Source organism: Pectinophora gossypiella, chromosome 7 (genome assembly GCF_024362695.1).
Source record: "Pectinophora gossypiella chromosome 7, ilPecGoss1.1, whole genome shotgun sequence".
In the NCBI taxonomy this organism is placed as follows: domain Eukaryota; kingdom Metazoa; phylum Arthropoda; class Insecta; order Lepidoptera; family Gelechiidae; genus Pectinophora; species Pectinophora gossypiella.
In genome coordinates, this window is record NC_065410.1 from 4,082,409 (window position 1) to 4,108,906 (window position 26,498).

A 26,498-nucleotide genomic window follows, 5' to 3' on the forward strand; every position below is an offset into this window, starting at 1 on the left:
TGGAGAGCCGATGATCTCCTTTTTATAATGATGACTTTGATGATTTAATAATAAGGCGTGGAGTAGTTTTGAATATATTGACCGACAAACAAGGTTTTGTATTGCATAATTAATGAGGCGATTATTGTAGATGTTATATAAAATATAATTAAAATCCATGCAATACGTAAAGCCCTTAAACTTGTTTTATTTTATATATTTTTATAGAGCCTCATTTATCTACATAATTACGTAGCATAATGTGGATATTTCTTCACCATATATACAAGAATCGGAAACCATTGTCATAATATTCATTCTTATCAAAGGATGTGTTAATTGGGACATATTTTGCACCAAATAAATTTCTATTGGTTTAGTTAAAGATGCCTACAGCTTTTTTGTTGTTTTTTTTTTTTGACGTGACTTATTGTACATACATACATAAACTTACGCCCGTAATCCCTAATGGGGTGGGCAGAGCCACAAGTAATCAAAGACAACTTGCAGCCACTGTTGATACGAAGTCCAAAGATGGATATGATGAACCTTATGGTGATAAGGGATCAGCCTATCGCCCATAACATTAGTCCATCATGTTAGAGGACACAATCCCTCTGTCGGTTTTTACGACATGCCCGGGAAGAGAAGCAGCTGAACGTGTTCTATGTTTTTTATTTGCTCCCAGAACAGCATAGAAGAACTTATTGTAGATTTGCCGTAAACGGTATTAACTACTTGGCCGGACAAATGGGGAGCGCTGAGGGCTCTCACTTGGTACAAGATTTAAGACGACAGACCTGAGGGTGCCCAATTGGGCGGCTCAGGACGTCGTCTGAGAGAATACCAGACATAATACAGAGTGCAATATAAATAGTTTGTATTTTTTCTGTTGTCATTATCCTTAGTTAGAATTCACTATCAGTTTTTAAATACGTCTAGTTTGGATAGACATAAGTCGCGCCTATTTCCCACCGGAGTAAGCAGATATCATTTGCTTCGATCCTGACATACTTCTCTTGCATCCTTCACATTAACAGGTTGTATTAAATGACAGATAATTTCCAATTACTTACATAATTATTGGATAAATCTAAAAGAATGTGACGCAACTAAAAATCAAAGCTAATTATTGAGAATAAAAATAGCAAAAAATATCTGTTTGTAACTACACTCTTTTATCCTTTTGAATGTTAAATGAATTTATATTTAATTGATTAATTATTAAATAATTCATTTAATTTATATATATTTTTTAATTTGTAATTTGTATTTTTAACGGTGGCACGAGCAAGCTGGGGACAGGGAGGAGTGGAAGAAGGGAATAGAGGCTTTTGCCTTGCACTGGGACATTGCGGGCTATTAATAATAATAATAATAATTTAGCAGCCTCCGTGGTCGAGTGGTTAGAACGTTAGGCTCACGATCTGGAGGTCCGGGTTCGATTCCCGATGGGGACATTGTCGGAACCACTTTGTGATACTGTCCTTTCTTTGGTGAGGACTTTCAGGCGTGAATCACTTGATTGTCCGAAAAAAGTAAGATGATTCAGTTCAGGCTTTGCCAGTTCAGGCTTCGCCCAGTCCTGGCCGTAAAAAGCACCTCCACCAATTCGCAGTGGAGCGGCGTGGTGGAATATGTTCCATACCACCACCGGTTGATTGAGAAGAGGCCAGTGCCCGGCAGTGGGACGTGTATAGGCTGCTTATATATGTTATTTAATTTGTAATTTCATTAATTCATATATGGGCTATTTACTGTGCGCTTGTGTGACCTTGTTTAATACCAAAACTGTACCAATTACTGTTATGCTGCATATAAACACGCCGATAGCATTAAAGTAAACATAATTATGTGATAACGTTATCTTGTACCAGTCTTAAATTCATTCGTGATACCTTTACAGCAAGGTTCATAATTGGGTCGCGTACTAGGTTCAAGATAAATTATGAAATTCTGATACTAAAGAAAGACAGATCTGGAACTAACGAAAAACATTTTCTTTTTTCTATTTAATTTATTTATGAACTTTAATCAAGAAAAACGTAATAAGAAGTCCGACATTTTTCACGTTTCTCTATGACGTCACACTGTGCTATTTCACACAAATTCTACAGTAATTTTGTGTTTTGGTGTTTAGTAAAAAGTAACTGATTTGACTAGTCAGAAACTAGCCTATTCACGACAAGACACCTGCAATCATTCTCGTCTACATATGGAATAAACTTATTTTTATTAATTATAAGCTGTTACCCGCGACTATGTTCGCGTAAAACCCAACCATTAAAACTATAGAAGTTTCATGCAAACTGTTTAATTTTTGGGGTTTCACTTTGCAAAATACTGAGCATCTACGTCCTAAAGGAACCGCGATGCAAAAACGCCTAGCACTTTTAGGTTCTGAGTTTACGTGATAGATAAGTCAGACAGTCAGTTAGTGACTTTGAGAATTCAAATTCAAAAATATCTTTATTCAGTAGCTAATTTTGTTACACTTTGCATCTTTATTTTTAAATAAAGAACGTCTCATCCGCCTAAAACTACTGCAGCTTCTCACAACCTGTATAGCCGGGGAAAAGAAGCTGCAAGAAAACCTCAGGACAGGGCCCTAGACGTTCTTTAAAACCTTCGCTTTTTATTTGAGTACAAATAAGACTTTGTTTAATTGGAATCTACAACAAGGGGGCTATTCAAGTCGTATAAGATTATAGCAATCGACAGAATAATACATAATCGTTTTTTTTTGTTTAATTTTAACGAACCAAATGGCTCGGTTGTAAATAGCAAAACTTGTTTATTTCTAGTTGTTACGTTTTTTGCCCCACACACGGCAGATATACAGCGGGGCATAAGACTAGAAACCACTGCCCTATTTTTCCCTAAAAAGTAACATGGAGAGAAATGCTACACCGCCAAGAGCGTGGCTCTTTTTTGTGACGACGTTTTAATTTTGCATGTTGTTGCTCTCAATATGACAAAATTAAATGTACTTATTTACAAAGATCTGCTGGTGTTCAATATGAATTACCCACGAGTTATGACACGAGTGTGATAAATAGTTTTACTTCACTTCAAATTCGTGCACTATTGTTTATTCAATAGGTACTCTATAAAGTGTAACCTAAAAAGACCTAATGTTTTATTGCGCAAAGAACTAGTTTAGCTCGGCATGATTGTAGACCTCAAGCTTAAATTGTTTGCAAGTTGTAATGAAGCAATACTATTGAGCTAATTTGATAATATCAGCCCTAAAACCAAGTAGCTATTTCCACGGATTTTATATAGCATCTATTTACTACGCTATTTCCTTACCGATGCCTTAAGGCAAGCTCAACGACTTGAAATTACGGAAAATAATTTGAGAGGTATTTTAAAGAGGAAAGCGGAACAGGGAACTATTTTTAGACCCGAGTAGAGTAAATGGCTTAAACAAGTTTGCTATGTCCAAATCTACGTAGTACTAAAAATTATCTACGTAAATAACATTCGCTGTTTCTATTTATCGAAACCCCCGATATAATTGGCCCCTGGTCCTGTTCATTATCCCTTTTGTTGTGTTAATCAAATGTATAAAATCCTTTCACGCAGCAGTTACCTGTATTCTTTGGTAGGTGTCTGACATCATAGCAATGAGCAGATTGATGAGCACCACCACAGACACCAACATGTAGATCCCGAACACGATTTTGAAGAGATAGTTGGTCCAGGGGGGCTGCATGTCAGGGTCGTTGCGGTGCACGCGCGTCTGCTCCGTGGTCGTCTGTCCGAACACCGCAAAGAACAGCAGCTCGAACGAGAACACCGGGTTCATGGTCACTGCGAACAAACGCGAGCTCGAGGTGACACCACGTATTACCTGTATGCGCTGGTAAGTGTCCGACATCATCGCAATGAGGAGCGTTACAAGCACCACGACAGACAGCAGCAAGTAGCTCCCGAAGACTAACTTGAACAGGTTCGCAGTCCACGTGGGCCGCACCGACGAGATGTAGTTCAGGTCTGAGAGCGTGAGCTGGCCGAGAAGGGCGAAGAACAATTTCTCGAACGCTTCGACCGGTGTCAACGTCGCTAGAAGACAACACGCAAATGGACCAGGTTCTTTTTGAAAACTACTCGACATCGATAAGGGTAGAGGTAGTTCAATGCAAGGCTTCGGCAATGTTTAGTTATTATCTAACCATTCTGATCATGTTAAGTGTCGTGTTTGTGTAACTGAAAATGTTTAATCGTCTGCATCAATCTGCCCCTATGCCAAACTCGTTACTAAGACCAGACGTCTACCAATCTAGAACATCAACTAATTTGACATTAGTGAGCAGACAGGGTAGATTGATACATGTTTGTGTATTATTATGTGATACTGGTATGTTTCATAATGTTTTAAAAGTTTTGTTGTTTGTGTTTTTAGTTGGGTCCGCATTGGTAGACCATGTGAGAACTTTAATGTTTCCAGCATTGCATCAATCCACCCCGCCCTTTAAATCAGCGGTGGCGACATGTAGAGCGTGGGCGCGAGGCGCCACATCGAGGACAAACAGCCAAACATATCGAGAACAAATAAAGTACAATATACCTCAAGACGCCGGTGAACAAACGCAGGACATAAGCAGTCGCATGCGCAAATAAACTTGCTCCATCGAATGCGGTGAGGTCGGCCACTCATTCCACTAAAACTAGGATTGTGACGCGCAATGCATGTTCTGTGTCGACATCGATATCTGGAACATACGTCCAAGCTGGCGCAAGATGCCAAGCAGAAGATGCACTGTGTTGAACATTGTCAGACATTCTAACCAACGCATCACCGCTCGCGCCATAACTTACGGTTCGGCTATCGAATTTTAAAATAAACCATAAATTATGGCGAAGCGTGTTTGTAGGTATATTACAGAGGCCTAACACATTCCACGTTGCGTGTAGCAATCACAGTTATCTAACGAATATAATGTAATACATCAACGAAAATAAGTCATTAACGATGATAACATTCTCGATGTGACGAAAACATTCAAGCTTGTGAGCGGATGCATGGTTGTTGGAGACAGATGAACGAAAGCACATCGAGATATAATGCGATCATCGTGGGAGTGTGACATTATTGTAAAAATATACAATTGACCTAAACACGAGTGATCGTGTCTCTAACTCGGACTTACGTCCTCCGGGCCCTTGTTTCCGTCGGTACGACTCGCCAGACAGCGAGTCTTGCCAAGATGTGTCATATGGATATTGTCGTTTCGTTCGTAGACTATTATCTATTATGTAATAAATACATCATTAACATTTGCAATGGCTCTTTAGCTGGTCACATTTCAATACTTTATTATTATTTTCTAAACACATTTCATGAAAATTACAACATTCAATGATGGTGGTGATGATACGATGAATTAAGTGTGACAAGAAAAGGGACTCACCGTCTGCGAACAGTCTCTTTCTCGATCTTGCTGCGACTTTACTGTCCTCGGGTTTGTATATGTTTCTGAATGGCTGGTTAAGCGCCACTATATGCATAGAGAATCCAAACACGAATATCGCCAATACTGCCAGGAATCTTCCCAAGTCTTTCATAAGATCCCCGATGATAATGGCCCACGGACCAAATAGGTGATGGAAAGACAAAAAGTCCAATATTTGGACGCAAGCTAAAAGGAAAGATAATGCGAAGCACTGGTTCCTACAGTACATCAATGTCGGCCAGAACTTCGGTTGAACAAAAATCCACCCAACTACGTGAGTGGCTACACCTATCATTCCTAACAATAATACCGCTATTTTGATCCAACCCAACCCTGATTTGTCACTAGGATTAGTAAGCTCAAAGAGAAGGAGGCCGCTCAACCAGATGAGCAATAACCACTCATACCACCTAGGTACTAAACTCAGCCTGAATATAGAACTATGTATAGGAGTTATCGCTACGAGCGCTAATAATATCATAAGATATATGTGTGAAGTTAAATATGACATGAACTTAATTATTGGAACCTTATTGTATTTATGGCCTACTTGAAGAGAAAAAACCAGCCAAACTGGTGGACAAATTATAAACGCGAAAAAAAGGAACATGATTCTGACGCCCGACCATTTGAGGGCCCCCCTCCAGAGTTCCTGAAACAAACCAATCGTTGTTAGCATCACAGTAGAATATTTGGGAAGTTTCTCTAAAACAGTTGAAGTTACCTATTTTTTACCTGAAGATATCTCTGGACAACAGTGTGCGCTATGACTTCTTTTTGCTCATTCTCTATAAGCACGTCTAAAAACTCAATATTGCGGTTATCAGTAGCGGTGAGGATGTGTCCGGCTGAGTCAGCGCCAGCGGCGAGCGCCAGCAGTTCAGTGGCCATCGCTTCGCATTGTTTCCCCGCAGCTATGAGGTCTTTGGCACGCTCCTTTTCCTGTTTTGGAAAACAATAGCAATAAATTCCAATGACTCATACGTCATACTTGATCGTTCGACAGATACGAACCTTAGTGGACAAGATGATATAAATATTGGATAACTTCGCAGCTGTATCAACAGGCGCCGGCGACACCAGTACGAATTCCTCAATGGGAATATTGTTGTGATTCTTTGAACACACCATGAGGTTGTAAACAAACCTTTTGTCATCCATAAGTGACTGGGTATCGTGTTCTTTATGAAGCAAGTATTCTAATACATCGTTGTGGTTCTCTGACGCAGCGAACCAGATGGGGGCGCAGTTTAGATTGGTCTCACTTTTCGGTGACGCTCCTGATTCACAAAGTAGCTTTACAACATTTAGATGACCAGCTTTTGCGGCACAATGTAATGGGGTCCATCCATTTTTGTCCGTGGCATTGATTTCAGCTCCTTGCCCAAGTAATACTTCAACCATCTGGTAGTGTCCATGAGTTGATGCTATGTGAAGACCAGTTTTTCCGTGCCTGTCTGTGCTTTGAAGCAACTCTGCTGATCTACTTAGTAATAGACCGACGATGGACATGTGACCTCCGAAGCAAGCCAAATGTAATGGATTGAATCCCTGTAAAGTATATAAAGATGAACATTATATCAAATGTCTAAATAAGTACATAGTTACATAGAATACACTGCAGTTCTGTTAATAAAACTGAAAGAATGTGATCAAACATAACGAAGGCAATAACGTTCAAAGAAAATTACTAGATAAAACATGATGATCACCACACACGAAATGTACCTCTTGTACTTTATCTTGCTGTTAATACTTTTCTGGATCCGTATAGCAACAAAGCTAGTATAACAGTTTAAACTTTATTGGCCATGAGTGTTATAGCAACATTTTTGTCACCAACTGAACATTTTTGATTACAAATGTGTTTGCTTTTGACCACGATCTCACCTTCTATAATGTGCATAGAACTTACGTTTTCAGTAGTAGAAGCATCAGCCTGCACCCCGGCGGAGTTAAGCAGTAACCTGACGACATTCTCGTTGCCATTATACGCGGCCAGGTGTAACGGAGTTAGGCCTGACTCCGCTCCAAGTTCTGGCACTAGAGACGTCCCTGTCGGGGCCTCGGATTTGACCGTCCCAGGCACATGAGACAACAGTTCTCTTACAGTCTCTGTCAAATAAAAATGTTTAAATATTACCTACTCGTAAAGAATTGGGATTTTCACATTGTCACTAATCTGGTAATGGAAGGAGGTTATACTTTGTTGGTGGGTAGAGCAATAAGTAATCAATTGTTGAAATGAGGCTGGAGCCTCGTTTTCTGTGGCGCTTCAATACGTCAACTTCTTTCACCCTAAGGTTGCCTGGCAGAAATTGCTGTTTAGCAATAAGATCGCCTGTTGTGCGTATTTTATTCGTTTGTATAAGTCCTAAGTATATAAAGAATTATTGATTCATTGATTTCTTAACGTAGTACCTATTAACATGTACGTAGTATACGTAGTAACTATTGCTTTTCATCATATTAAATAAATTAGATTTTTTTAAAGTATCATTACGATCGTCGTTGGAAGTAATAGGTAAGTGGAATATAACAATATATTTTCCTATTTAATTATTGCGTATCTACAAATTAGCAATTAATTCAGAAAATAATTGAGATTGTTTTGTAAGTTATACACGATTTAAAATAAAAAGTAAGTAAATTAACCTGCTTGTCCATAATAAGCTGCAATATGAAGCGGCGTTAGTCCAAGCTTTTTGCTCGACGTTCTGAGAGTGTTAGTGGAGCGCATCACTTCTAACACATTGGTGTGGCCAAACTGCGCTGCTAGATGCACAGCCGTCAGTCCTTGCCTGTTCTCGTCTGTACACGACGCACCAGCTCTTACTAAAGTCCTTACTACGTCCGCGTGACCTCCTTCAGCAGCTAATTGCAACGCTGTAGAGTCATTAAGTTTATTCCGCGCACTTATAACACCAGTCCTATCAAACTTCATCAGTTCTTCAATCACTTTCACTGAACCCTGAATTGCAGCAATGTGAGCACAAGTATTGCCATCCTTTGTTGTCGCCATTACTAAGTTAGGATGTTGCTGTAGAAATAGCTGCACTACTTCAGAATTGTTATTCTGCGCCGCTGCATGTATAGGCTTTTCACCCGATTCATCAGTGGCATCAATATTAGCGCCAAGCTCAAGTAGAAGTTTACACACTTCTATCTGACCACTGGCTGCAGCTAAATGTAAAGGGGTCTGCTTTTTTAACGTGAGAACGTCTATCACAGCATTGTGGTCTCTTATTAGAAACTTCACTAAATGTGTATAACCGTTCATCGCGGCTAGATGCAGAGCCGTTCGACCGTTTCTTGCTTTTGAGTTAATGAAGGCTTTATTTGTTAACAACGCGTCACAAACTTGCAAATAGCCGTGTTCAGCAGCCAAGTGTAAAGCTGAGCGACCTTCGATATCGAATACGTCCACTCTAGCATGGTTAGAGAGCAAAGTGTTGACAAGTTCCATGTGCCCTCGGTGACAAGCGATAAGCAAAGGAGTCCAGCCTATAGAGTTTTGCCTGTTCAACGCTCTTCCGACGTCAGAAGCTGACATGTGTTGGAGCATTTCTACCATGACCTCATTGTTACCAGCCATTGCACAGAAGTGGAATGCCGATTCGTGGTTGTGCTTTGTTTGTAAGTTGACATCAGCATTATTTTCAATAAGACATTTCACAACTTCTCTGTCTGCTGAAGGTATTTTGACTTCTTCTTTGGTAATTTTGCACGAATAATGTAAGGCACTGGCGCCATCTTCGTCGACCGTGTCGATATATGAAGTAGCAACACTTTCGCCTTTACTGTCTTTGACGAACTCTATGAGGTGCCGGACCACATCTGGCTGACAACTTCGACACGCCATGTGAAGAGGGGTTTCACCGGACTGAAATAAAAGCAATATGAATAATCCTAGTTGAAACATGGTTATTATAATATGGGACTTAAACATAGCTTTCGGGAATTGGGTGTATATATTATACATCTCTGTCTACTCCCTCGGGGATATAGGCGTATTGCTATGTTATGTTATAATAAGTAACCCTAGTTAAAAATGTTCAAATAAGATTTTTTATATATCAAATCTTTTTATAATAAGTATTTATTTTTCTCGAGGTTATATGACTTCATTTCGAGGCTCAAGTCCCTTGCTTTTTCTTAGGGTGGTATTAATAAACTAATCTCAGCTGAGACTGTCCAGAACTGTCAAATTGACATGATCTTGAGGGCAGTCTGAGCTGAGATTAGTTTATTAATACCACCCTTACACGCTACACAGTAAAACGTTGAATGATACCTTGGTTTTCCTCAAAGGGTCTCCGCCGTCTTCTAACAAGAGTAGCAGTGTTCCGAGGTTTCCAAACTTGGCTGCCACGTGTACCGGCGTCATACCATCTTCTGTGGCTTTGTTTGGCCCTGCTCCTGACTTCAGCAGCATCAACGCACATTTATCACCTGAAATATAATAATCTTTGGCTGTTTATTAACATTCTATTGCAAATCTTCGACTAGATGGGTAATAATTTTTGCTACAGTAGAAATTTCGATTCTTTCGATTCTGTTTCATTACTTGGTTGTAGCGTCTTCGGAATACTCAAAATTGGATGATGGAATTACGGATTTGACATATCTGCCTGTCTCTACTATAATTAACCTGTATTAATCTGTATTTATCTGTGTTGTTCTAATAATAAATATTATCTATATTTCTTAATTGTTTTACTACTGAGTAAAACAATAACCTAACCTTTCAGCTTCCCATTTCCCACAACCTTTGGCAGACTGCCACCAATTTGTGCAGTAAGATCTGTGCAGTGTACTTCTAAGATCGTCATACCATCGTCATCGGGATCTACCTCGTCTTTCATACTTAATTTGACTGACGTGACTTACTGAAGGAGTTCATTGCTATGTGAATGTTTACCTTCAGGTATCCTAGCGGCGATATGCAGCGCCGTCTCCCGCTGCTTGCCTCCTCTCACGTGGACATCAGCTCCGTACCCCAGCAGAGTCTCTACTACTGCCGGCTTGCACGACTCCACTGCTATGTGGAGAGCGGTATAGTTATCCTGTAATGGCATACCAGAAATGGTTTGAGCATTTGTTTAATTTACCTGAGGCACTTGGGCAACTGCGATACAGGGTGAACTCTAGAGCAGGGCTCACTGTTAAACAATTTACATTATGCTTTGATTAATAAAAAAATATTATTATTATTTATTGGAGTTGCCGATACTGATTGAAAGATTTGGTGTTTTCAAGTATTTTTTGAAGACTCCAATAAATTGTCCCCGGCCAAGAAGTTAATAAAGCCCACGTCAAAAAAATATCAATAAATTGTCATTAAAAAGAAACATTATTGTAATTTAGTGAAAAAATATAACTTATCATCAATAACTTAACATCACGCCTATATCCCCCGTACGGGTAGGCAGACGTGTAGTGTGATATATATACCCACTCATAAAGAAAATAGTTCAAGAGATCTAGTAGTAAGTAGAATAATCAACTGAACTGTGGTCAGTTTAAATATCGAATAACATTGTGTTTATTATTTTTTTAATTATTGTTTTTGTCATCCAAATTTGACTGGTCTGTCAGACTTGGCTGCAGATCGAAACTAAATTTGGTTTTATGAACCGAGTTGCCTCGATAAATCACAATAGCAAGAATTCATATTTACTAATGGCGCACATTACCAATGGGTGGTTGTCTCGCAAATTGTAACTTGCAGCGTTGCAATGGGGTGCAATTTAGAATGGGATGCAACTTGGAATACAGCCAGTTTTACAATGATTCTTAAGGCTTTAAATAAGTTTTTTCGTAAAATAACTCTTTTTTTACGATATTTTAATGAACGTTTTTCCGAATTGTTTTCTGTTTATTCATTCAATTGTTTTTGAATAGGTTTTTTATAATGACATTTACTATCTTGATTGGGGTTAAATTAAAACAAGAATTCAAATACTTAAAGAAAAGAGGATAATGTTGTAAGGGACTGTACAGTCCCTTAACTCGTGACCGTACGGTCACGAGTACTAATATGTATAGTATACACTTTGAAACCATGTCACATTAACTTTCTTGACAATTTAAACCGTAAGTCTCATTAAATGTCAAATATGATAGTGCGACAGAGTTTTAAAGTGGGTACATGATATTGCTCATGACTGTACCTATAACTATGGTGTGGACAAAATGACGATGCTATCCACATTCGTCGTTTTAGGGTCAATATTAAAGGTAAAATTACACACATACATACATAGGACCACGCCTATTTCCCGTAGGGGTAGGCAGACGTCACGGAATTTTCATGTACTACTTAAACGTACACGGCGTTCGCTTCTTCCACTCTTATCAAAGACTTCATATATGCTCGCTGGTTTAGAGCACTCTTACTCTGGCCCTAAGGCTTAGAATAAGAAATAATACTACGTATAGAACGGCAACTCTCTGCTCCCCACCAGCGGCTGAGCTAGGTTTACCTCACCCGCCCTTGGTCTTATTTGAGGCGTCGGACGTCACACACACAGATGCGCGTGTACGATAACGTCAATGTGTAGTGTCTGTGTAAAACGAGGTTTATTGTATGAAGTATCCGGGATGTTAATTTCTTCTCCTTTTTTCAGAATTGTCTGCTTTTAACTTTAGGATGTTCGGAATAAGTACTGGATCAAGGATACTGTACTAACTACTCACATTGGTAGTAACATCTACACTTTCTCCTTTCTGTAGTAGCGTGTTTATGATCCCCACGTGGCCGTATCGTGCTGCAGTGTGTATACTCCTGGCTCCGTCCTGAAACGTGACAAATGAGGGAATTAACCTTTTAATTTCTCGCTCTTTGCAAAAAAAAATACGTTAAACGCTATACCTAAATGCTGTAATCATGTAGGTGAGTGACGGGCTTAGTAATTTACTTGACAAGGGAAAGTTTTCATCCCCTTTTCGTCCCCTTAAAGTGTATTTTCCGGGTTAAAAACCATTATATATTATATATTTATAACAATAGGGTCCCGTTACGGTAGGTACAGAACCCTTAAAACGTATATAGATGCTATACATGAACTCATCGACAAAGTGTAAAAGTCCAATCAGTTTCTTGCAAAGACACCTACAAAAACATTTATTTTATGATGACTAATGGTTTACAATTTCACTGTTTACAAATAATTCTCTGGGTTCGCTGACTGCACTTTTGCTCTTTGATTGTACTTACCTAACAGAATAAAAATGGAACATACTTACATATTAAAAGTTTATAATAGGACGAAGACCACCAGGGGGTTAAAATGGCCACATCGAAGCAATTCATCTAAAGCAATATTGCAATTTGACATTTGCGCATATAACAGTCAGTGCGCAATGCAAACAAATGCCAAATAGCAATATTGCTTTCTTAGATGAATTGCTTCGAAGAGGCCATTTCTTCCCCAGTTCTTAGAAGACAATACAATACAATACAAATACAAATACACTTTATTGCACCAAAATAAAAAGAAATAATTACAAAAAAGTCTCTTAACTAAGTACATGGCAAATGGCGGCCTTATCGCTTAAAGCGATTTCTTCCAGACAACCATAAGGTGAGGAAAAAGGTAAAAAAAAATAAAAAATTGAAAGATTGCGGGTACAAACTATGCATACAACTTAACAACAAATACATGCAAATAAATATATAAAATACTTACAAATATAATATATACCTAACCTATATACATAACCTAGCATATATACCTACTTATATAAATAGTACACACAAAATACCTAATAATAAGCAACTCAAGAGATTCAGACGATGACACTTCATTATAAAAACAGAACCATTAACAATTCTTCCTTTAAAAAAAAAAAAAAATAAAATAAAAAAAAAAGGATATAAGAGTAACCTCGGAGTACATTCAAGACACAAAAAAAAAAGGAAAATAGAAAATCTATAAATATACATATATAAAAGCAGTAAATAATAATTTATGAGTAACCACACTGACGTTCAAAATAATAACGAAGAAGATTTTGAAAAATATGCAAGGATTTAGAAGACGAGTAGATCATGAAAGGATTAGGAGAATATGAAATAGAGAATCCGATACAAATTCACATTTCTAAATCAAATGCAGAATTAATAAGACTCTGGACATTGATCACAAAAATATTGCATAAATACCAAAAACAACAACAATATGACGTAGTATCACGCTCATATCTCCAAAGGGGTAAGCAGAGGTATACAGTTTATAAAACCAAAGCTACATAAAACACCATCGGCTCGAAACAAAGTTCATTAAAAATCTTACGGTTGAAAAAATGTAGCCATAGTAATGTGTAACTTGAGGATCGCGTGATAGCTTGTAACATAAGAAATGATTGCCTTGCGCCTTCAAGCGCTAAGCGAATGCAGTGGAAAATTATGAATTAATATTGAATAGTGCACTGTGGAGGAGCTTGGTGGCGCAGCGGTTAACGCGCTGGGTCTGCGATTGTTGAAGTTAAGCAACTTTCGCAAAGGTCGGTCATAGGATGGGTGACCACAAAAAAAAAGTTTTCATCTCGAGCTCCTTCGTGCTCCGGAAGGCACGTTAAGCCGTTGGTCCCGGCTGCATTAGCAGTCGTTAATAACCACCAATCCGCACTTGGACCGCGTGGTTATTTAAGGCCCGATCTTCCTATCCATCCATAGGGAAGGCCCGTGCTCCAGCAGTGGGGACGTTAGTGGGCTGGTGATGATGATGATGAGTGCACTGTGGCTTTGATTTTAAGCCAGTAGAACAACTGCCTTTTTACAACTGGCCGCTTTTCTTTTTCTCCACATTTTATAGCAATTTGGAGAACTGTCAAAATTTACGAACACTCAACAGGGCTGCCGGCTACAGTTGAGTTTCTAGTTTTTAATCTCATTCAGAGTAAAAAATTGAGACCACTCAGTTTTACCTGGGTTGCAACTAACTTGTCTGTTGCGAGGTGTTGTTAACAAAAATCATATTTGTCAGTGTTATTTTTCAAAAATGTACGTGATTTTCACTATAAGGCGATTTTATACTCAATATTTAAGGTCGTACAAAAGTCACCTAACCACGTTTTCATGACTAACGGCTTCGTTTCCGGCGTTTTCAAGGTTCCACCCCCGTGACTTACTTAGATTAGAAATTCTCAATGAGAAAGTACCTCGAGCCGTGTCCGAATTTCTAAAAATGTGATTATAAATAGGCCGCGTATAATTTTGTACTAAAGAGATAATTTGTAATTGCAGCGTTTTTATGTATTTTAAAAACGAAATTGGTATACTTAATTCCGATTATGGTTGTACAGTAAATAAAAATATAACATAACGTAATATCACGATAAAATAAATTATCAATACCAAACAAAAAAAAAAAAAACTAGCAGTAAAGTACTTAATGTACGGCTTCGAATAAACACCCAACGTGACTTCCAGTGAAGGAAGCCTTTTAATAAAGTTTTAATAGCGGAGGTCCCGCGATAATAGTCAGAGATACAAAACTTCTCACTTCCACTATTTCATTTCAATTGTATTCCCGAAGGCAGACACAGGTAGACAGAGATGTGACAGTACAGCTATGGTAATATGGGCGAGCCTATCGCCATCAAGGCATTTAACGGGTATAAATCCCGGAAACCACGCGACATCAATTATCTATAAAAAGATACCTAGTTAAAAATAAATCCAGTTTGTGATGGTCACTCCGTTGGTACTAATATAGTATAGGTCCATTTTAATGGATCATTATCTGACGTTTCTTTAAGCACATACCTACTTAGTTATAAGATTTCATTTTCCTTGCTGGCACCAGTTTATTATGATTCTGACGGTGTCATTAAATTTTATCTAATATTAAATTGACCCTACTGTTATATTTATATCGACAACGTATGCAAATCATCATCATCATCTACCTAGCCGTTTTACCTAACTTAAAGATTTGACAGGTTCGGTTTTTATAGAAGCGACTGCCTGTCGGACCTTCCAACCCGTAAAGGGAAAACTAGCCCAGTACAGGTTAGGTCACCTACCTCCGAAAATGCATTTCTCGGGAAGTTGGGTTTCTTCACGGTGCAAACTATTAAAAAGATACTTTACTTCCTTTTTTTGTTATTCTGGGAAAGATAAAAAGTAGCAAGACCTTATCAGTGGACTTCAAAAATTTGGCGCTACCAAAACTTTTTGGAAGCATTTTAAAGAACTAAATACTTAGATGTTATCTAACGATTTTTTCTTCTGCACCGAAGCTGTTTGCCACGAGGTACCCAAGGTTATAGAAAATTACATAACATAAAAACCACCTCGCGAAATTGTTTTACCCTGCAATAAATGGAACGTGTTTTGTACTTAGACATTTATTTCCGATTTCAATTCTTTTCTAACATTTTTAATTAAAAACATTATCTAGTTACCTTTTAAATCTATTATATATTATGTAAGAAAAAATTGAAGGGAAGAGAGGTAGGGGTAGACCCAGGAGAACATTTATGAAACAAATAAAAGAGAAGGTGCAGGTTGTGTCGTATCAGGAGGTGAAGGTTTTGGCGGGAAGAAGAGAGGAATGGCGATTACTCCACCGACAAGAGCGAAGCTCTTAAATAAAGAGAGAGAGAGAGAAGGATCGTAAGTACCACGACATTATTGATAAGCTAACATTCAGAAGTATACAGGGTGTTAGTGACATCGTAACGAAAACTTCGAAGGTTGATTCAGATCATGGTTCTGAGTTGATATCAAGTGGATTTTTCCGTTGTCTTCTTAGTATTAGTTACGATGTCACTAACAACCTAGTAAACTTAAATAATACGCCTAAAAAAAAACTACGCAGGGGCCTAATATTCCTCTAGACATGAAACTCCCTTCGGATCACTTCACTCCTATTATTAGCTATATTAGTATTAACTAATACCAATAGGATCCGAAGTGAGGATATTTGAGATGACAATCAAAAATCTGAACAGGATGAACATTAAAATTGAATTTAAAAACTGACATTTTGTGTTCCAGCATCAAGTTTGAAATGAAGACATTCCGTCAGAAGAGTTCAAGCAACTACTCCAGCAACAGTTCCCACTAACTTCTCTCAGTCACTCATTTGATTGACACTTGATTTGGGCATTTAAATAAGCGGCGACCAGATGATAGATCCATAGATGAATAATATGTTATTATAGTTATCTTAGACCTCATAGTTAAAGATAAAGCAAGCAAAAAAAGGTACCTTATTTGGCATGTGAAGGTACACTCCTTTCTTGAAGAGCATCATGGCGCAATCCGCGTGTCCGTTGAGGGAAGCAATGTGCATGAGAGTGCTTCCGTCCTTGGTCCTCTCGAAAATGGATGCCTTGAACTTATCAGCTAGAAGCTCGATGATGCCCGCGTGTCCGTTCTCTGCTGCTAAATGCATTGGAGTCCGATCTGGAAGGGTAGATTGATGTGAAGTTATTTTAAAATGTTTTCTCTATTAAAGCATGTATGGGCACTCCAACAATAGTGCTAAGTAGTGTAAAATGCAATGTTAAGCTATTTGGGGATGAATCTTTTATAAAAGGAGAAAAGAACAAATGTTTACCTTTGAACACTTTTTAACGTGAAACGAAGAAGTGAGAGAAATGCATCCAGGGTTGTACGTTTGTAAATCTCTATTTTTAGGAACATTTAACGACATACTTCGCTCAAGCTTAATTTTGATTTGGTTACAAGCTTAAACTACAGGTACACGCTACTCCGGAAACTTAGATACAGATATTTAAAAGAATCAAGTTATCTCGTTGATACAAATGATTTTCTTCTTTTAATCTTTTTGTCCCCTGTTGTTGAATTTCCACACCTCGCGATCTTTTGGAGTCTCTGTAGCTTGCTCTCATGACATGATACAAACGATCTGCTTTTATAAAATCTCATAAAACAATAACAAGTGTCATACCTTCATTATCAGCAATGCCAGCATTAGCTCTGACTCCGTAGAAATATTTGACCAGAGGTTCATCTCCCTCCGCGGCGGCGATGTGTAGGGGGGTTTGACCAGCGCCGTTGACAGCATCTACCAGGGCCCCATAGTCTACCAGGATCCTCGCCATGTCTACGTCACGTCTCCTGGCTGCTAGGTGCAGGGCCGTGTCGCCGGCAGGAGTCGACGCCTGGAGTTGGGTCTTTTTTTAATAAAACTATTAATGGTATGTTTGATGATGATGATGCTAATGAAGAAGATGATCGTAAAGATAATGATTTTGCTATTATGTTTGAACATCTGCTCTGTTACCTCATTACATTAATAATGATAAATAAATAGACGAGAAACAGTTACTTGAACTGGGTAAGGAGTTGTATGATTTTGTCATGGCAATAAAGCAAAGAGTGCAGTGTTGTAGTAAATTGAAAAAGTTTAATAAAACATGTGTTACGGGATATACTTAACAAGAAAGCATACGTGACTAATAACATGGAGAAAAATAAAATACTGGTAAGTAATAATGTAAAGAGCAAAGGGGATATTTAAGAGAAATGTAAAGTGGGTGGAGACGGAAGAAAATCTGAGAAGGCTAGAATTATCAGTGCATTACTTTAGTTTGAATGCACGTAAAATAAGCGAAAACAAAAAGTTAACTTGATCAATAAATTCTCAAGCAGATCTTTCAAAACTGTCATGAACTTTGTTGTAAGTAATGAGAAAAAGATGTAAAAAAAATCTAATCAAAAGACAAAGTTTGTAGATAAACGGAGGAATCGATGTCATTTCTTCGTCCACGTCTTTGTACACAGTTTTCTTTTTCATTGTAAAGGAATTACTTAAATTCTCTCACTTTTCTTCTGAAGTAAAACTAGTTCACTATTGTAACAGGCTAGCAAACTTTCCGAAAGAGAGCGTTGTCTCTCGAAATGCATGTAATGTCACCGTCGCGTGACAAAACCAAAGAAAACTCTTACAAAACTTTCCAAAAATGTTGTTGAAATGTATTGATTTTGGTGTTCAAATTGATATTACCTACAGATAGAAATGGATTGGAGCAAAATTAGATTAAATGTTCCTTTAAATGTGTTACAAAATAATAAAAGCAGCGATCCATCGTAACGTCGACTGCATGTTGCAATTCAGTGACGACGCGGCGCAAACTGTCTGTTACTCGCCTGGCGCAATATGACAAGCAATCACGTTTTAATGCTCATCGCTAGTAGCGAATGATCAGGCGATAAACACATTGCCTGTATATTGCAGTCAGGCGTTTGACTTACCTTGAGTTGCTCGGCGGTCTGCGCGCTGAGCAGCTCGCGTACCATACTCTGGTTGCCGGCCTCCACCGCCAGCAGTAGCGGGATCTTCCCCCTCTGGAACACCATGTCGCGAATTAGCTTTTTCCATTCCTTTTGTTTGGCGCGCTCCTTGTTGAGCTCGATGAAGCTGAGCTCTAGTTTCTGGAGATCTTTGACTTGGAGGTTGGCGGGAGGGCTCCGCACGGAGCGCGTGCTCAGGTTAGCACTCCGCGGTGCTTCCCGCCCCTCCGCCATGGTGGGGCCGCACTCTCCATGCGGTGGACTGGCTCTGACTAGACACCAACTCACGCTAGTTGCGGAATACCACTGCACGAATCGCTTCCAAACTGTGACACCACAGACAATTTGCAACGTAAAGTCATACCAATTTTCGTAGGCGGTTCGACAAAACACAAAATCGATCGACTATCGTGCTCAGTCGATTGAATAGATACAAAGCGATTCTAGTCGTTAACGCCAAGTGCTCACAGGATGATACGTACTTGCTCGGCCATTGCGCCACTACCGACACAAAGGACGCGGCTGAGACATGGCAGAGCTGCCTTCCTTTGGTCGTGCCCAAGGACCGACTGAGACGTATTGTATTAAAATTAGTAATTTTGAATTTTAGCGGTGACGTTGTAACTAATATTCCGCGAGTGATTTGCATTGTAAATTCGCGTTGTGACGTTTGCGGGGGCTAAAGCTCGCCGGATAATTAGCTAGTTTCTATTCGCGGGGGGGTGGGCCGTCGCGGAGTGCCGGAATGTCCTTAGCAGCAGCCTTGGGCCGGCGTCCGCCGTTTCGGTTGCTGCAATTAATATTCGTCAAGATGGTGTGGTGTGTTACGTGAAGGCCCGCCTTATTCGGGAGTTTTAAAACTTTTTATTGCTTTATTGAATAGTAGTTTGTTGGAGGGGGCTTTGTTTACCGGCGGTTGAGGGCGTTGTTTCGGGGGTAGTATCTCGCCGCGGCGCGTGGTGGTGCCAGGCGGCCGCCGCTGCACGCGATCTGCATCCCGACCATCCTACTACCACTCACAACCGATCACGACCCCATACTCATAACAGTAAAGTTCAAAATTTATTGCTTCGAACCGGCATCGTAGAGCGTCATGTAATTTACAATTTTGCAGACATTCCTGTTTCAGTTGCGTAGCGGTTGACGAAATTTAACTATGAAGGTTCATCGACCTATAAAAATCTAAGAAAATATTGATGACCACGAGTTTATTTGTAGCCAGCAAGGGTAATCAGCAACCGACTTCTGGTTTTTGAACTTTTAACATAACAAAAAAGAAAAAAAGAAGAAAAACAATTTGAATTCTGAATCGACATTTACACCTCTAACTCTTCAAGCTCAACCTGGGAGTCTCATTGGGTACTCATTATATCTGGCTGTATTTGTGTAATTAAAACACTAATAACGGGTTCTTCCCGCGTTTAAAGCAGGGATATAAGACTCGCCCATCATCCCGTCATCACGTCATCCCGTGATCATGGCACTTGCAACAGTGTCGAAATATCGGCAGTCAATCGCGGTAAGAACCCGTTATTATGTGTTTTAATTATACTTAAAACTTAAACTTAAAACAATGTATTTATGTATTTAGTTCTATTTAATACAAGCACTCACCCCATCAGGTCGGAGACGTATGTCCTTCCCCGCGGCTGTGAGCAGGGCTCGCAGGATGCTGGTAGCTGTGCCAGTCTGTCTGCTGGCCACCAGGTGGACTGCTGTTTGTTGACGACTCTGTGTATAAAACAACATACAAAATACGCAATTTTATAAAATACAGCTTGATAAGAATGATAGCTGCCAGAACAAGGGGTATAAAAAACCATATTGAAGTAAGTAATTCGTCTGAAAAAGCAATATCGCTATTGACAATTAATTGTCAAATACAAATTGATTTATTTGTGAAACACAGGCACACTGCGCAGTTAATTAAATATAAGCAAAAGTCAAGTTGCAATATTGCTTTTTTAGATGAATTGCTTCAATGTACCCTTTTTAGACGCCTTCTACGTTTCTTTAATGTCTTTTTCGTACTTGGCCGAATGGTAGACTTCTGTCATGTTTTCATTCTAATCCTGATACGACGTGCGGCAACACTAATACGTTTTTTTTAGAATATTGATTACTATGTCAGAAAAAGGTAGATTTTTTTCTTTTCAGACCCTGACTTCCTTGACATGGGACCACTTTGGGAATATCTCCTTTCGAACAAAAAAGAATTATCAAAATCGGTTCATACACGACGAAGTTATCCCCGAACAAACATAAAAAATATACGGTCGAATTGAGAACGTCCTCCTTTTTTGAAGTCGGTAAAAAGGTAGATTGTTTTTGAAAATTTTGGAGCTTGGTTAACATGTTTTGAAATTATAGAAGTTATGAAGAAAAATCTACCATATCTATTCTAGGGTAGTAATTAATATGCCACACAAAATGAAAAAAGGAGACACCGTGTACTTACGGAATCGGATCGGCTCCGATGCATTGTACTTTAAAGTTTGGAGAGAGGCTTCATTCCAAAATTAAATTATTTGCAAGAATATTTCCAAATAGCTGTTTACACGCTCAGAGACAGAATATTACGTATATATTTGATAAACAACGCCCGCGTAGTCCCACTATAACATTACTGGGTATTTTAATAACGGAAACGTCCTATAAAGATGTTTATTATGATGAAATACAACATTGTCTAAAAAATCAATGTGTGAAATCTCGAATGAAAAAAAGAACAAGTTTAGGATTTCAATAACATCCTTTTTGGCGATTCTCACACGACGCTATATGTATACCGTATACACAGGCAGACAGACAGGCAGATACGGTGAACCGGATTTTGTAGCGGTGAACCGCGCAGCGACGCGGTTGCTCGCTTGTCCGCGCGGATTACCGGTTTATAAACAATAATTCAACTCTTTTCATTTATTAAATTTTATAACCTAAGAGCACAAACATCAAATCGTTATAAAACAAATAGCAGTAATATTATTATAAGTAATTCTCTTATATAAAAAATCAGTAAGTACTTAATTTTTTTATGCCGTAGCCCACGGTGATCCGTGCGTTTTATATACCGGTTAATATGATACCGTTTAGTCCCGAGGACCTTCTGCCCAAAAAAGGCGGTCCGTCCTATGGCAAGCATCAACTCTAGCGATGGGTAGCTCTGCATTCTTTTCGTTCTGCGGCAATTTGGAATCGCGCGCGGCCCTATTTCACCGCCTTCTAGTCGCTTTAATCGACAGAGACGACATTATGCTCACGCAAAGGAGTGAGCGAAAGCGATAGCTACGCTTGATGTTGCTTGTAGTAAGTACTTATGGCGCTAGTCCGAACGGCACGAGCACCGCTCATCCGCGCGTATAGGCGGTGTTCGCGTGTTAGACATTAACGGGTAATGTCAATTGCGTCGGAGCGCGGCGTAGCGTCGTGTGAAAATCGCCTAAAGGTGTTGCTATACTAAAATGATTAAGTACAACATAGTCTAAAAAAACATATGGTAAAAACTGTAAACAACAAAAAATAACCATTTTAAAATAACCATTTTTGGTCTTGCTAACTAAGCCAGTTTAGGAGATTAGTTTGTTTGTTACTGTTTAATTTTTATTAGTTTATTAGCTAGTTGAGGAGAGCTCATTTTATTTGGGAGATTTTTTTTCTATTGAATCAGTAGTTGTCCTAGGTATTACGTAATAGAAGAACCATCCTTACCCCTCCAGTGGCGAAAGGATCAACTCCTCTTTTGGACAGTAGTAGTTTGACGATGTCTTCCCTCGAGTACATAGCCGATATATGCAGCACATTGTAGTTGTCCTGTAACAAAATATTACAATTAATAATACATTATTGTTTTTCTCTAGGAACTTAATTACATTTAAATTTTGTGCCGTTTACATAGGGCAGTGGTTTCCCTCTTGCATTCCGCCCCGCAGTATTCTGTCTGACGCGAGCGGGATGGCGCTTAGAGTACAGTCATGAGCAATATAATGTACCCACTTTAGGACTCTGTCGCACTAACATATTTGACGTTTAGTGAGACTACAGTTCAATTTGTCAAAAAAGTTAATGTGACATGGTACCAAAGTGTATACATATTAATGCTCGTGACTGTACTCTATTTTCAAAGCCGTACTAGGACCTCCGCCTCTGAATAGTACTGACAGTTACTGCTGCCCTCTGTCAAGTTTGACTAGATCTACGCCACCGAAAGTATGAGTAACTCTTCCGGCGACGACAATGAATCCATTTGTTTAACATTAACATCAAAATATTTACTGGACATGGGAAGAAACGTAAAAATTAATATTGTACCAAATCATTTCTTCTTCTGAAAGCTCGGTGAGGTGAGGTTCTTAGTTCATATTGCGATGTATGTAACTCTGTGAGCTTATGTTCTTCCATTGTAGGGCTACAAGTTGTCTATAAGTTATCTTAGTTTATTTGTGACTCTGCCCACTCCATTAGGGATTACGAACGTGAGTTTGTGTGTATATATGTACTTCTTCCTCTGGATGACCGATGATGAGTCTTGCTATACTCCTTTAACACTTTCAGGGGCAGAACGTCTAATGACGTTCAGATTCCAAGGTGTCATACTATGTATTATGAACCATCAATGACCCATGGTTATTGCCCGTGAAAGGGTAAATCTTAAATGGCCGTAAAACGCAAAGTACTTCATACTCTCTCTCTGTTCGATCTACGCACGCAGATGGTATCTCAGGTAAGGGACGAGATTTTTGTATGGAGTGTCCAGGGTATGACTATACTAACCGTCCTATTCTTAGCAAAATAAACTCAGTAGCTATAAGAACAGTAGCCTTCGCTATAGATTGAACATACAGCGTATGTAGACGAACATCGCGTGTTCGCTCTTGACTTCCTATACCTTGGACGCGTATATTCAAACACCTTGCTGATTTCTTTTTAATTAAAAATAGGTTGGTTGGTGGTTGGCTGGCGGGGTGCCACTGCGCACTCTTTCGGGGATATAGGCGTGATATATGTTTATGGAAAAATAGTTTTGACCACAAACCTCACCTGGTAAGTGAAGATGTGTAAGTAATTTTACCTTTTACCAGGTTTTAGGGTATTGGACGGGATTTCCCTTCGTGCTTTGGAAGGTCACAGAGGCAGTCGCCTCTGTAAAAAACCGGACCTGTCAAAATCTTCATGTTAGGTAAGCAGGTCCTGTACGTCCATCGTTCATACATGGCGCTATCTGATTATTGCGGCGTCTATCTCCTTACGGCAACCCACATTTACCCAACAAAATTACATCCATATTATGTTAGTAAAAAGTGACTTATGAAACTATTGTTAGTAATGTAATTATATTTTGCTCGCATTCATGACCATGACGAGAACGGGTAAGTTCCCGTGATGATCACCCTACGCACAAAACATCTCCAAAGCGGCGATGTGTATCGATCAGCTAATGTCTTCAGGATGCTGGTAGTGCAGTGCAATTGTTTTAGGATCCGGCCAAGTAGTTAATGCCATCTGTGGCAAATCTATAATAAGTCACGTCAAAAAAAAGTTGTTTTAGACGGATGAGACGATCGACAAAATAAATATAAGTAGGTATGAAAATGTACGATATAAAGTGTCTTTCGTCAGTTCTAACGAGTAAGTATACTCGTAAAAGTGTACTTTAAACCAGCGCATGCCACTATGGCGGTTTGACCCGATGCCACCCGGGTTATAGATAGCACTTGCAGTAACTCGCTGCAGTTACCCTTCAGGCTGAGAATTATTTCCTCAGTGCTTGTGTGAGCACGAGTGTTGACTACGCATTTAACTAGCAGTTTACCTAACTGATGGGAACTAAATTGCGTTGTCTTGATATAGCTTAGGCTCAGGCATTGTGCTGTAAACGTAGGAAAACAAATGCTTGTGTACATACACGTTGTATGCAAAGTGTTAGTGTAACGCGTACTATGGGGGATGATTTAGACCATGATTTTGAGTTAAGATGAAGTAGCCATTGGTCCCGGTTACTACTTACTGATGTAAGTACGTAGTCGTTATATGAATCATATCAGGGGCCTATGGCTGCTCAATAAAAACCCTGACACCCGGGTTGATGGGTTTGGTAATCCACCTCACAACCCACACGATAGAAGAAGAGAAGAAGGTTACGGGAATTTTACGTCGTGAATAATAAGCTGAATCACCCCTCTCAGTATTTGTTACGATGTCACTAACATCCATATACGTATATATAATAATATGGCTATCTGTATACATACAGGCAGTTTTGCAGGCGGTTGCAGTTCTATACTTTTGCTATGGAAAATTCCACTTGATACCAACTCAGAATCATGGTCTGAATCATCCCTCAACGTTTTCGTTACAATGTCACTAACACTCTGTATACAGTAAGCGGCTGGAGCAGAAAAACCGAGGACCTAGCTCAGTGGCTTGCCATAGGATCGGCCTATTTCCAAACATGCATCTGAATTATTTCCATATCTTCTCGGAATGGAGAGTGTAAGGCAGAATCTGTCGCTCCAGCACCGTGCGCGGCGCGAATTATATCGAGGGCTTCGACCAATAGCCGCACGTCGTTTATCTGCGTAGATAACATTCGCTGCGTCTATTGGTCGAAGCTCTCGATATAAGTCGCGAAGCGCTCGGCGCGGTTGCTGTGCCGTGGAGGCTGAATAGAGTCAAAGATAAATTACAAAATCTGTTTACCCCGGCGGGAAATAGGTGTGAGTTTATGTATATATGTGGGATTGAAATTAATCACGTTAAGTCATTGGGCCCGGCTATTGGCCGTAAATGCATGCATGAAGTAACTTCGATAAGAGTAGAAGAAGCGAAAGTGGTGTGTTCTGACACATAGTAAGTCAAATTCCGCAGTCTCTATCTGTCCTATCTACTCAGCCTGTATCCACCCACTGATGGGTATAGGCCTTTTCTTTCACGCCCACCTTTCCGGTCCTGAGCAAGTCTCATCCCTTACTTTCCGGCATACCTCACAATGTCATCCGACCATCGGGCTGGTGGTCTACCTCGATATCGCATACCATCCCTTGGCCACCATTCTGTAACAGCTTTAGTCTATCTGTCCTAACGGGAAAAAAAACAACATAAGATAGCATCGTACCTATACCCGTACCCACTCCTCTTTTTTTTTGTTGACGGGTCTTATTGTACATTTGCCGCAGATGGCATTAACTACTTGGCCGGACAAATGGGGAGCGCTGAAGAATCTCACCCGGTCCAACGTTTAAGACAACAGTTGGGCGCGAACCTCGGCTCAGGGCGTCGTCTGAGAGGAAGAATATTTGAAAGAATTAATCGACCCTAGTGGGTCGATAGCGATAAGCGCTGAATGAGGGAAATCATCGACCACGCCGCGCCGGCGGGGTTGGTATCGGGGCTGCAGTAACTCTGCCCACTCCATGAGAGACCACGGGTATGAATCAATATGTATTATCTAAAATCTTTCGTTTTATTTGTTTACAGAAAGAAAACTTTGTGAATGAGATGGAAAACCATATCGTAGCATAATTGTTTCCGTTGGGTAGTACATTGTTGTACAACTTTGTGGTGAGCCGTAATTCTAATGTTGCGTGCGAAAGATTGGTCACTCACTCACTCACTCATTTTATTCCTTTATTTAATGTCAGGGTCCATGAATCAGTAGATTTTCTATGGTGCATTTTGTGGTCGATGACCTTCAACTTTTGCGAACTGTTTCGTCATTGATCAAGAGATGTTTATCAAGGTTACTATGGGGTTTTCAAGTTTAGTTAGTCATCGTGTTTAGGGTGCGAATC

At 39.5% G+C, this 26,498-nt stretch overlaps 1 protein-coding gene across 2 annotated transcripts in view; it reads right to left on the minus strand.

Moving 5' to 3' along the window:
- The window catches only part of LOC126368237 (serine/threonine-protein phosphatase 6 regulatory ankyrin repeat subunit A), a 67,851-nt gene that overhangs the window by 6,366 nt on the left and 34,987 nt on the right, over positions 1–26,498 (minus strand). The window contains exons 3-17 of one of the 2 annotated variants that reach the window (XM_050012144.1): positions 22,420–22,521; positions 20,326–20,442; positions 18,673–18,765; positions 17,366–17,579; positions 16,661–16,857; positions 12,138–12,236; positions 10,360–10,504; positions 9,733–9,890; positions 8,094–9,321; positions 7,354–7,553; positions 6,453–6,989; positions 6,174–6,380; positions 5,397–6,090; positions 5,136–5,234; positions 3,836–4,047 (exon numbers count right to left, since the gene is read on the minus strand). In XM_050012144.1, the coding sequence (XP_049868101.1) occupies positions 3,836–4,047; positions 5,136–5,234; positions 5,397–6,090; positions 6,174–6,380; positions 6,453–6,989; positions 7,354–7,553; positions 8,094–9,321; positions 9,733–9,890; positions 10,360–10,504; positions 12,138–12,236; positions 16,661–16,857; positions 17,366–17,579; positions 18,673–18,765; positions 20,326–20,442; positions 22,420–22,521 (4,302 nt within the window). Of the gene's footprint in view, positions 1–3,574; positions 3,796–3,835; positions 4,048–5,135; positions 5,235–5,396; positions 6,091–6,173; positions 6,381–6,452; positions 6,990–7,353; positions 7,554–8,093; positions 9,322–9,732; positions 9,891–10,359; positions 10,505–12,137; positions 12,237–16,660; positions 16,858–17,365; positions 17,580–18,672; positions 18,766–20,325; positions 20,443–22,419; positions 22,522–26,498 lie in introns of both variants that reach the window. The other variant, XM_050012143.1, reaches the window with a different exon arrangement.